Raw genomic sequence first — 12,609 nt, 5'->3', positions numbered from 1 at the left:
TCAATGCCCATTTGTCCAGCATGCTCTAAAAAAAGAAATCATATTTCTTCAAGCATTGAGAGTTTTGGTTGGCTCTTTATAACTACTTTTGATGAAAGCCATATATGATACTTAAATATATAAAATTGAGCACTGGCTTCCCCAGCTGACATGCCTGGAGCTGTGGCAGTGCAGCCCACAGTGGATCTCTTCATCCTCGAACACCAGCCACGGGCTGCCCCCCTGCCTGCCCCTCTTTCCCGTGCCATCCCACGTGCTTGTACCTCTGTTTGCAGCTACTCTTCTTGTCCTCGTTGTCTCTTCTTCTGCCTTTATCTCCTTGCCTTGCCTTAATGAATACCCTGACAGCTTAAGGGCCTGTGTGTCAGTAAAATTTCTTCAAACCTTTATCTCTGGATGCTCAAACCGAAGAAAATTGACAAATCGGAAGGCCACAGGGATAATTTGGTGTTCTACAAATATCCTCAGTCATCAGTCCCCAAAGAAAAGGCATTGAACATTGGTTCACAAGATGTTAGAGCTTTAGTAGCATAGTGTCTCCCAAAGGAGAACAAGCCTTTTTCCACTCCTTTTCATTCAATTGTCTATCAGTAAATGGCAAATTTGATTTTGAAAGTATGCTCTTTAGTGCTCCTTAGGCAGTAATATAGAACTGTGTTTGTCTAATTAAATATATAAATCTGTTTTGACAAATTCTGTGTAATTTCTTGGTGACAGTTTCTCCATTGTGTGATCTCTGTAGGCTGCATCAGCACCCGAAGAGGTTTCTGCAGACTCCGCTCCCGAGAAGCCTGATGACATCGTGGAGGACAGTGTACCTGAAGACACGGCTGATGCGGTGGGGAAAGGGGCATCAGGAGGCAAGAAGGAAGCGCCATCCAGTAAAACTCTCTCCGACGGGAAACTTGTGAAAGGTGTGTTGGTCCTTTTATTGCAAGTGAAATCCATGACCTTAGATGTTTTATTTTAAATTAGCATGAAAGAATTCTGGATGACTTTTGAATATGTCCTTTCATTATAGAACAGGGTGGAGTTGGCAGTTACTTTTAAGTTTTTGTAATAAAACTGCCTTTCTTTGTTGTACTTTCCTAATTTGGAATTGGGGTCATTTAAATAGAAGTTCCTCTTAGGTATACATTTAACAGCCCATTCTTGTGAGCAATGTCATGAAAATGTTTAAAATAGTTCAACTAATGGTTCATGATCCTCAGACTTCTGAAATTCTGTATACAAACCCATATACCAACAAAATAATTTTCTTTCTTGTTAAAGCAAGTCCCTTAAGGAGCTCTGCCAGGCAAGACTCCACTTGCTCTATTTTAGTTACTGTGTCATGATCAGTTCCTACAAAGTTTTTCATCTAGCACAACAAACATACATGTAAACAGACAATAATAAAAAGCAGAGTGAAAGAAAAAGGCTGGAGGAGGTACATTAACAAAGAACTGTGTGGTAAAACGTAAGTGATCAGCCCCAAAGGGAGGAATGGGTGAGGCTTTGTGGAGAAAAGCGTGTTTCAGCTGGGAGCCGTGAGGTGCCCAGGATTCCCAGAGGCCGAGGAGGGCAGTCATGGGCAGCTGGGCGCTGGGGCCTCTGCGGGTGGGTGAAGTGGGCTTAAGAGGCAGATAGGTCTGTGAAAGATTTTTTTTTTCTTTGTAATTTTTATCCTAGTGTGTTAAAATATATGTATACACAACCTAAAATTTTCCATTAACCACATTCAGGTATATAATTCAGTGCTGTTAATTGCGTTCATAGTGTTGTGCTTTCTTCACTGCTATTACCAAAAATTTTCATCTTCCTAAATAAAAACTGTACATTTTAAGCCTTACCTCCCTATTTCCTAACCCTACCCCATCTTCTGGTACCCTGTATTCTGGATTTTGACTCTATGACTTTGCTTATTCTAATGAGGTCATATCAGTGAGATCATATGAGATTTGTTCCTTTGTGTCTGGCTTATTTCTGGCTTATTTCACTCAACATGCTGTCTTCAGGGTTCATCCATTTAGTAGCATGTATCAGAACTTCATTCCTTTTTATGGCTGAATAATATTCCATGCTATGTTTATACCACATCTTATTTATCCCTTCAGTGATCACTTCATTTGCTTTCATCTTTTAGCAATTGTAAATGATGCCACTATGAACATCTGTGTGCAAATATCAGTTGAAGTCCCTGCTTTCAATTCCTTTGGATATATACCTAGTAGCAGGATTGTTGGGTCATGTGGTAATTCTATATTTAGCTTCCTGAAGAACTGTCAAACTGTCTTCCATAGCAGCTGCACCATTTTACATTCTTACCAGCAATGAGTGAATGTTCCTATTTCTCCACATCCTCTCCAACACTTGTAATTTTTCTTTTTTTTTTTTTTAATCAGTGGGTGTTGAATGGTATCTCCCTGTGATTTTGATTTGCATTTCCCTGATAGGTAGTGTGTTGAGCATTTTTTCATGTCCTTTTTGGCCATTTGTATATCTTCTTTGGAGAAATGTCTGTTCAAGTTTTTTGCCCGTTTTTTATTTGGGTTGTTTGCCTTTTTATTGTTGAGTTGAAGAATTTCTTTTTATGTTCTGAATATTAAACCATTATCGTGTGGTTTCCAAATATTTTCTCCCATAGTGTAGGTTGTTTACTTTCATTATAAAGTTTTTTGAGGCCTTTCTTTGGTTGCTTATGCTTTGGGTATAAAGTCTGAGAAACCATTGGCTAACACAAGGCCCTGAAGATGCTTCCCTAAGTTGTATTCTAGGAAAGGTTTCTGGTTCTGGCTCCTATATTTAGGTCTCTAGTCCATTTTGAGTTTTTGTATATGGTGTGAGGTAGGGGGTACTAATTCTTTTTTTTTTTTTTTTTTTTGCAAATGGAGATGCAGCACTATTTGTTAAAGAGACTTTTTTTCTTTCCCAATTGAGAGGTCTTTGCCCCCTTATCAAAAATCAGTTGGCCATAAATGTGAGGGTTGAATTCTGTGCTCTCGATTAGATTCCATTGGTCTGTACATCCTTGTGCCAGTACCATGCTGTTTTGATTACTGTGGCTTTGTAATAAGATTTAAGGTCAGGAACTATGAGTCCTCCAACTTTGTTCTTTTTCAAGATGGCTTTGGCTATTCAGAGCCCCTTACCCTTCCATATAAATGTGATGATTGGCTTTTCCATTTCTGCAAAGAAGATTGTTGGAATTTTTACTGTGATTGCATTGAATCTGTAAATTGTTTTGGATAGTATTGACATCTTAATGATATTTAATCTTCCAATCCATGAACACCAAATGTCCTTCCATTTATTTGGGTCTTTGATTTCTTTTAGCAGTGACTTGTAGTTTTCTGTGTGTAAGTCCTTTACATCCTTGGTTAGATTTATTCCTAGATATTTGATTATTTTAGTTGCTATTATAAATGGAATTTTTTTCTTGATTTCTTCTTCCAGTTGTTCATTACTGGTGTATAAAACACTACTGATTTTTGCATGTTGATCTTGTACCCTGCCACTTTGCTGAATTCAGTTATTAGCTCTAGGAGCTTAGTTACGGGTTTTTCAGGATTTTCTGATCATGTCATCTGCAAATAGAGAAGTTTTTCTACTTCTTTTCCAATTTGGGTGCCTTTTATTTCTTTATCTTACCTAATTGTTCCAGCTGGAACTTCCAGTACGGTATTGAATAACTGGTGACAGTGGGCATCCTTGTCTTGTTCCAGATCTTAGAGGGAAAGCTTTCCGTCTTTCCCTATTGAGTTGTTAGCTGTGGGTTTTTCACATATACTCTTTATCGTGTTGAAGTTTCCTTCTGTTTGTAGTTTTCTAAGTGTTTTTATCAAGAAGGGCCTTGTGTTGGATTTTGTCAAATGCCTTTTCTGCCTCAATTGAGATGATTGTGTGGGTTTTGTCCTTCATTCTGTTAATGTGTGCTATATTAATTGATTTTCTTGTGTTGAACCACCCTTGCATACCTGGGATAAAACCCACTTGGTCCTGTTGTATGATTGTTTCACTGTGCTGTTGGATTCTGTTTGCTATTATTTTGTTGAGGATTTTTGTATGTCTATTTGGAAGAGTTATTGGACTGTAGTGGTTTCTGTGTGTGTGGTATCTTTGACTTTGGTATGAGGTGATGTTGACTTTGTAGAATGAATTAGGGAGTTTCCCCTCCTCTTCAGTTTTTTGGAAGAGTTTGAGCAGAATTGGTGTTACTTCTTGGAATGTTCACCAAACATTAAAGCTGTCTGGTCCTCGGCTTTTGTTTCTTGGGAGATTTTGATTGCTGATTCATTTTCTTTACTAGTTATGGTTTGTTGAGATCCTGTTTCTTCTTGAGTCAGTGAAGGTAGTTTGTGTGTTTCTGGGAATTTTTCCCTTTTGTCTAGGTTATCTAATTTGTTGGTGTATTATTGTTCATAGTATCCTCTCACAGCCCTTTTTATTTCAGTGGGGCTGGTAGTATTGTCCCCCATTTCATTTCTAATTTTAGTCATTTGTGTCCTCTCCTTTTTTCTTTATCAGCCTAGCTAAAAGTTTCATAATCTTATTGATTTAAAAAAATAATAAAAATTTATTTTTTTGATTCTTCCTCCCTCCCCCTTGCGCTCGCGCGCTCTCTCTCTCTCTCTCTCTCTCTCTCTCTCTCCTGTATGTCATTTATCTCTACTCTAATCTTTATTTCCTTGCTTCTTCTTGCTTTGGATCAGTTTGCTCTTCTTTTTCTAGTTCTTCCAGTTTTTAGGTTAAGTCTCTGATTTGAAATCTTCGTTCTTTTTAATATGTAAGCATTTCCAATTTGGATGCCTTTTATTTCTTTATCTTGCCTAATTGTTCCCTCTCAGCACTGCCTTTGCTGTATCTCATCAGTTTTGATATGTTGTTTTTTCATTTTCATTCACCTCACGGTATTTCCTAATTTTCCTTGTGATTTCCCCTGTAATCCATTGGTTGTTTGCACTCCATATATTTGTAATTTTTCTGTTTTTACCTCTGTTACTGATTTCTAGCTTCATTCCTTTGTGGTCAGAGAAGATACATTGTATGACTTCATTATTTTTGTATTTATTGAGACTTGTTTTGTGACCTAAGATATGGTGTATCCTGGAGAATGACCCTGGTGCACTAGAGAAGAATGTGGATTCTGTTGTTGTTGGGGACGTGCTCTGTATATATCTGTTGGGTCTAGTTGGTTTAGTGTGTCGCTCAAGTCTTGTATTTTCTTATTGACCTTCTGTCTAGATGTTCTATCCAGTGTTGAAAGTAGTCTATTAAAGTCTCTCCTATAAATGTAGAGCCGTCAGTTTCTCCCTTCAAATCTGTCAGTATTTGCGTCGTGTGTTTTGGGGCTCTGCTGTTAGGGACATTTTTCTTTATAAATGTACTAGGGTTCCTGTATCTCCACATGCTCACCAATACTTGTGATTTTCAGTTTTTTTAAATAATAGCTATTCTAGTGTGAAATCATAGTTTTCATTTGCTTTTCTCTAATGGCTAACAATGTGGAACATCTTTGCATATACTTATTGGTCATTTGAGTATCTTCCTTGGAGAAATGTCTATTCATATCCTTGGCCCTTTTTTTTTTTTTTTGAAGTTTTTTTTTTAATTCAGTTTTATTGAGATATATTCACATATCATACAGTCATCTGTGGTGTACAATCAACTGTCCAAAGTACTATCATATAGTTGTGCATTCATCACCCCAATCTATTTTTTGAACGTTTTCCTCATACCAGAAGAAGTAAAAATAAGAATAAAAAATAAAAGTAAAAAAGAACACCCAAATCATCCCCCCCATCCTATTTTTTTTTTTAGGTTTTGTCCCCATTTTTCTACTCATCCATCCATACACTGGATTAAGGGAGTGTGGTCCACAGGGCTTTCTCAATCACACTGTCACCCCTTGTAAGCTACATAGTAATACAATCATCTTCAAGAGTCAAGGCTACTGGGTTGGAGTTTGATAGTTTCAGGTATTTATTTCTAGCTATTCCAATACATTAAAACCTAAAAAGGGTTATCTGTATAGTGCGTGAGGGTGCCCAGCAGAGTGACCTCTCGACTCCTTTCGGAATCTCTCAGCCACTGAAACTTTATTGGATTTCATTTCACATCTCCCTTTTGGTCAAGAAGATGTTCTCAATCTTGGCCCATTTTTAAATTAGGCTGTTGGTCTTTTTTGTTGTTGTTGAGTTGTAGGAGTTCTCTGTATATTCTGGACAGTAAACCTTTATCAAATATATGGTTTTCAAATATTTTCTCCCATTCTGAAGAATATCTTTTCACTTCCTTGGTGATGGTCTTTGATGCCCAGAAGTTTCTAATGTAGATGAAGTCCATTTTGTCTATTTTTTTCTTCTGTTCCTTTTGCCTTTGGTATAAAATCTAAAAGATTATTACCTATTACCAGGTCCTGAAGATATTTCCCTATGTTTTCTTGTAAGAGTTTTATTGTAGTAACCACTTATATTTAGGTCTTTGATCCACTTTGAAGTAATCCCACATGCAGCCCCTGGAAATCACTGATCTCCTTTCTGTTTCTATACATTTTCCTTTTCTGAAAATTTCATGTAATTGGAATCATTCAATATGAGTTCTTCTGTGCCTGGCTTGTTTCACTTAGCATAATCTTTGTGAGTTTCATCTATGTTGCAACACATTATCAGAGGTTCATTCCTTTTTACTGCTGAATACTATTCCATTGTGTGGAAGTGGATTTTTATGTCTCTTTCTGGAACCAGCAAGCTATACCAACCAGGAGCCAGACCCCCCTGCTGCCTGTCACGAGAGTGGGGGCTGGGCTATGGTAACTGCCTCTCAGAGCGAGCAGTTTGCTGTTTTTACTGTAATTTACTAGCCTCTTTCTCCACTCTTCCTTGGATGCTGTACAGTGTTCTGCTCAACTCTAGAGTTTCAAAAAAGTTGACTGAGACCATTCCTGCCTGTTTGGTCATCGTTTTGGTGGAGGGACTCATTCCTGGAGCATCCTCCCCTGCCACCTTCCCACAGCCCACCTGAGCTGGCTGGGTCGGGGGGCTTTGCCTTCCCCTTGTGCTCGCTGGACTTCATTCTGTGGCAGTGGATGCCTTCTCAGGCTTTAGAGCAGAGTAATAGCTTTATCTAATTGGCAACTTTGACGAGATTGAAGCAGAGAAACAATTTTGGAGATTTGGGCAGAATCGTTGGCCTGAAATTGGAACATAACTGGAGAAGTAGAAGAGGGGGTGCTTATTCATGTCGGGGTGGAGCGTGAATCTGCAGCAGGAGTCAGCTGGAAGGTGGAGTGGATGCAGCAAATGGCAGGACAGGCCTGAAATTTCAGGAATTCTTCTCCTTGGCCTGGAGAGTGTTTTGATGGGACTGGCAATCATTAAGAGTAACAAAATAGACATGGAGAATGACTAACTAGGGAAATCCAGCCATTTAGGAAATTTAAAAAGTGTCTTTGTGCCTCTCCCTTTAAGAGGTGACCTGAGCTCAATCTCTCACCCTTGCAAGTCAGTTTCAAACGCTCCTTGCATTAACACAGGGAATATAATAGTTAGAGGGAAGGGGAAAACCTAAGATGGCGGCTAGGTGAGACAGGGCAAAAAAACACCTCTGTGAAAAATACTAGATAAAAACCAGAAAGTGACCCAGAACACCACTTCCAGTGATGCACCAGCTGGACAGGGTCTGCTAAATCCACAGGGAACGTGCATTTGGTGAAACCAGGAGCCTGCATTCTGAAACGAGTGAGTGAGCCAGCTGAAAGCCCCGTGGCCACGATGCAGTGTGGGGAAACGGTGAGCTGGCCTTTGGAGATGGACTAGTTCTTTAAAAAAAAAAAGCCCGGGAGCAGCTGCAGATAAGATGGGGAGAGCCATGCAGTGAAGCACGGTGGGAGCAGGCTGGGCTAACGCCTCGGTGTCTGGCGTGGAGGATACCCCTTCCCACACCTGCTGCTGATTGTCTCGAAACCAGGGGAGCAGAGGGGAGCCAAAAGGAGAAAAAAAACGCATTCCTTGCAGCCATCTCCCCAGCGGGCAGGTGACGCTCCTGCCTGGGGCCAGACCCACAGCCGCGCCAAGAAACCCAGTTTGATGGGAAGTCTTTCCCGCAGCACTGCACACACGCCACGATATCGGCCTTGGACAGTGGACTTTGGTGCATCCACGGCTGATTGTCCCAGAGCTGGGAGGGCGGAGCTGTGCGAAAAGGGGGATTTTAACACATCCCATTCAACCATCTTTGAAGTGGGCTAGGAACGCCCCTGCACAGCCTGGCAACCCAGGGCTTCCCTGGAGGCCGGCGCGTACTTGTGACGTGGCACAGCCCTCCCTCAGCAGAGGTCCTGGAAGAGCACAGCTGGGAAGGGGGAACCGCTCGGAAATCCCAGGCACCCTACACGAATACCAAGGACTTGTGGGTCAGCGGCAGAGACAGTCTGTGGAAAGACTGAAATGAAGGCTTAGGCCCCTACAGCAGCCTTAAATCTCCGGGAACACCTGGGAGGTTTGATTATTAAAGCTGCCCTGCCTCCCTAACCGCTCAGACACACGCCCCACATTCAGGGCGGACAGCACCAACAACACACCCAAACTTGGTGCACCAATTGGACCCCACAAGAATCAGACCCCCACACACCACAAAGACAAAGTTGGGGAGAACTGACTTGAGGGGAATAGGTGACTCACGGACGCCATCTGCTGGTTATAGAAAGTGTATGCCACCAAGCTGCAGTTCTGACAAATTAGGGATCAAGTAAAGCAAATGCCAAGAGGCCAAAAACAACAGAAAATCTTAAAGCATATGATAAAACCAGACGATATGGAGAACCCAAACCAAAACACCCAAAACAAAAGATCAGAAGACACACAGTACTTAGCACAGTTAATCAAAGAACTATAGACAAGCAACAAGAGCATGGCACAGGATATAAAGGACATGAAGAAGAGCATGGCACAGGATATAAAGGACATGAAGACCCTAGAAGAGCACAAAGAAGATATTGCAAGAGTAAATAAAAAGAAGTTCTTATGGAAATAAAAGAAACTGTAGGCCAAATTAAAAAGACTCTGGATACTCATAATACAAGAATAGAGGAAGTTGAACAACAACTCAGCCTCCTCGAGGACCACAGAACAGAAAATGAAAGAACAAAAGAAAGAATGGGGAAAAAAATAAAAAAATCGAAATGGATCTCAGGGATATGATCAATAAAATAAAACATCCAAATTTAAGACTCATTGGTGTCCCAGAAGGGGAAGAGAAGGGTAAAGGTCTAGAAAGAGTATTCAAAGAAATCATTGGGGAAAACTTCCCGAACCTTCTACACAATATAAAATACACAAACCATAAATCCAAAGAATAAATCCAAATAAACCCACTCCGAGACATATTCTGATCAGACTGTCAAATGCTGAAGACAAGGAGCAAGTTCTGAAAGCAGCAAGAGAAAAGCAATTCACCACATACAAAGGAAACAACATAAGACTAAGTTGTGACTACTCAGCGGACACCATGGAGACGAGAAGGCAGTGGCATGACATATTTAAAATTCTGAGAGAGAAAAATTTCCAACCAAGAATACTTTATCCAGCAAAACTCTCCTTCAAATTTGAGGGAGAGCTTAAATTTTTCACAGACAAACAAATGCTGAGAGATTTTGCTAATAAAAGACCTGCCCTTCTTCAGTTACTAAAGGGAGCCCTACCGACAGAGGAAAAAGCTGAGGGACTTCACTACCAGTAGATCAGTCCTGTAAGAAATGCTAAAGGGAGTTGAGCAGGCTGAAAGGAAGGGACACTAAACAATTGACTGAAACTACATGAAGAAATAAAGATTACCAGTAAAGATCATATGGTAAATATAAATACCAATACTACAGTATTTTTGATTTATAACTCCACTGTTTACTTCCTACAGGATCTAAAATACATAAACTGTAATGATAAATGAGTGGTTTTGGACTCAATGTAAAACATGTAATTTTTGACAAGAACTACATAAAGGTGGGGGTATGAGGGAATATAGGAACAGTTTATGTGTTATTGAAGTTGTTGGTATCAAAGGAAAACAAGATTGTTATAGATTTAAGATGTTAAATTTAAGCCCCATGGTAAACACAGAGTATTAGAGAATATGACCATAGAGATGAACAGTAGAGTAGGGGTTCCGAGAAGTGGGGGAAGGGGCAAGGGGGAGTTAAGAAATGAGTATAGGGTTTCTGTTTGGGGTGAAGGGAAACTTCTAGAAAGGGATGGTGGGAAGGTGATAGCATTGCAGCATTCTAAATGTGATTAATCCCACTAATGGAATGCTGGGGGTGGGGTGGAATGGGAACATTTAGGCTGTATATGTTTCCACAATTGGGGAAAAAAAAAAAAAGTCTAAGTACATGACAATTAAATGCCAAGGATGATCCTGGATGGGATCTGAGGGTGGAGGAGAGGAGGCTCCAAGGGACAGAGATGGGACATAAAAAAATATATATAGGAAATGTAGAATGTAAGCTTTGTATCAATGTTGAATTTCTTGAACTCTTAGCTGCACTTAATGGGATTGCATAAAAGAATGTTCTTGTCCATGAGAAAGGTATATGTGAATTATATTGTTTGTTCAAAGATTTGTGCAGGTTGCTCTCATATGTTCAGAGGACAGAGGAATAGATGATGGATGATAGACAGGGAGGGAGGGAGAGAGGGAGGGAAAGAAATGGTGGTGTGACAGGATGTTAAAGGTGGTGGATCGGGGTATTGGGGGAGGGGGGAGGGGTATGCTGGAGTTCTATGAATGGGGTTTGTACTGTTTTTGCAACTGTTCCTATAAGTTTGAATTTATCTCAAAATAAAATTTCTTAAATTAAAAAAAAATTAGAGGGAAAAAACTGGGGATTGCTCTAGGAACCAGAGGAAGGTGATGTCCATTTCTCAGAAACTATAAGGAATTTTTATAGGGTACCGTACAGAAGAGACAATATTGAAGGACAAGTCAGAAACATGGAATTTAGTTTGTAGAGAAGGAAGGTACACCTTGGAGTCAGGGAGTATTCTCCCCAGGAGCCTACTATCCACCAGGGGGTGGGGGTGGCGGTGCAGAATGCTGGAACAAGCTCAGGGCATTCAAGGGGCAGCAGCTCATTGACCCCACAAGTGTCTGCAGAAAGTGCAGTGGGTACCCACACCCCTAGAGATGCGTCTGCCTGCCTGTCCCCTCCGCTTGTGAGCTGAGGAAGCGGGGTGCCCGCCCCTCAGCCAACCTGGGCGTGCCGTAGCAGACTCAGAGAAGGAGCACAGGCACTGAGGCACAGCTGCAGCTGAGGCAGCTGCCCACACGGGCACCTCCCCGGTCAGTCTTAGAACTGGCAGGTTAAAGCACTGCACATCCAGTCCTCCCTTCTGTGCTCATCTGAGCCTGAGGAATTTGAACAGAGATCTACACAGCATTTGGCAAAACCCATCCCAGCTCTCAGTGTGAAAAAGCATAGACCTGGCTCTCTCTGTAAGGGTAAGGACACAGACAAATCACTGTGCGTGTGAAAATTCAAAAGGCCCAAAGGAGACAGCTCTAAGTAACAGGAAGAAAAGAATTATGTAATCTATAAAACTAGTGTAGCTGATAATCTGACATCTGGAATAGATTGCTTAGAAATAGATTGCTGAATTTTAAAATTAACGAACAGATTGGGTAAGAAGACAAGCTCAAAATGTTTCTCAGATTTCAAAGGAAAAGGATAGAGACAGATGAAAAAGCATCAGGGTAGAAAAATAGGGTGTCCTTCCAGGGGAGAAAACCCAGATCAGTACATTAGACTTACAAAAAATATTAAATGCTAGATAATGAAGTTACATAGCTTAAGTTTTGAATTAAAAGTTTTCCGAACGCTGGAGCAGAAAGACTTGCGAGAGTTTTAAGAGGAACCTATAAAATGCATCTAAGGAAAATAGGAAAGAGGAGTCAAAAATAAGAGCAGAAATTAGTGAGAGAGTAATGAGAGACCAATAAAATAGACAATCATCATGCAAGTTTAGTATAGGAAAAAACAAATTCAAATCCACAACATCATGTACAAGAAAAGATCACAGAGATGTTTTATAAGTACACAAAAGTAATATGTGTAACCCTAAATTTGAATGAATTTGAAAATTACTGAAAAATATTATTTTCTAAGGAAAATGAATTGCTAAAATTATTTTAAGCAGAGAGAGGAAACTAGCAGAAGTGCACAGGTCTGAGAATTGAGAAGATACTGGTGGGTGAAACACCTCTAGGAACAGGCTGTCGGCTGGGACGGCAGGCAAGTGCTAGACCACGAGAGCTGGGGAGGCCTGTGTTGTTGAAGCAGTGCAGAGCCGCGAGAAGGCTGGGGAACGGCATCACTCCCAAAGCCCTGGTCTTCAGACCCCACAGAGCTTGGCTGTCTGAGAAGTTGAGGTGCTCACATCTTCAGCTGAGCCAGCTTTGTATTAAAATAATGATAGGTTGGGAAAAAGCAGGGTTTGTCCCAGGAATGGTGACGTGACAATTCCAGCAGAAGACCTTCTGTTATAGTGGTCAGATTAACAGAGAGACTTTTCATGTTTTTATCTTAGTCAGTGCCAAAAAAGCATCAACATTTCCTGAAATGTTTGGTAAAAAAAATGA

At 40.6% G+C, this 12,609-nt stretch overlaps 1 protein-coding gene across 6 annotated transcripts in view; it reads left to right on the top strand.

Moving 5' to 3' along the window:
- The window catches only part of LOC119519150 (splicing factor SWAP), a 101,765-nt gene that overhangs the window by 54,384 nt on the left and 34,772 nt on the right, over positions 1-12,609 (top strand). For all 6 annotated transcript variants that reach the window (XM_037816618.1, XM_037816617.1, XM_037816619.1 and 3 more), the window contains exon 11: positions 743-914. In XM_037816618.1, coding sequence (XP_037672546.1) covers positions 743-914 — 172 coding nt within the window. The remainder of the gene's footprint in view (positions 1-742; positions 915-12,609) is intronic.

Source organism: Choloepus didactylus, chromosome 23 (genome assembly GCF_015220235.1).
Source record: "Choloepus didactylus isolate mChoDid1 chromosome 23, mChoDid1.pri, whole genome shotgun sequence".
Classification (NCBI taxonomy): domain Eukaryota; kingdom Metazoa; phylum Chordata; class Mammalia; order Pilosa; family Megalonychidae; genus Choloepus; species Choloepus didactylus.
This window is presented reverse-complemented; position numbering and strand designations above follow the sequence as displayed.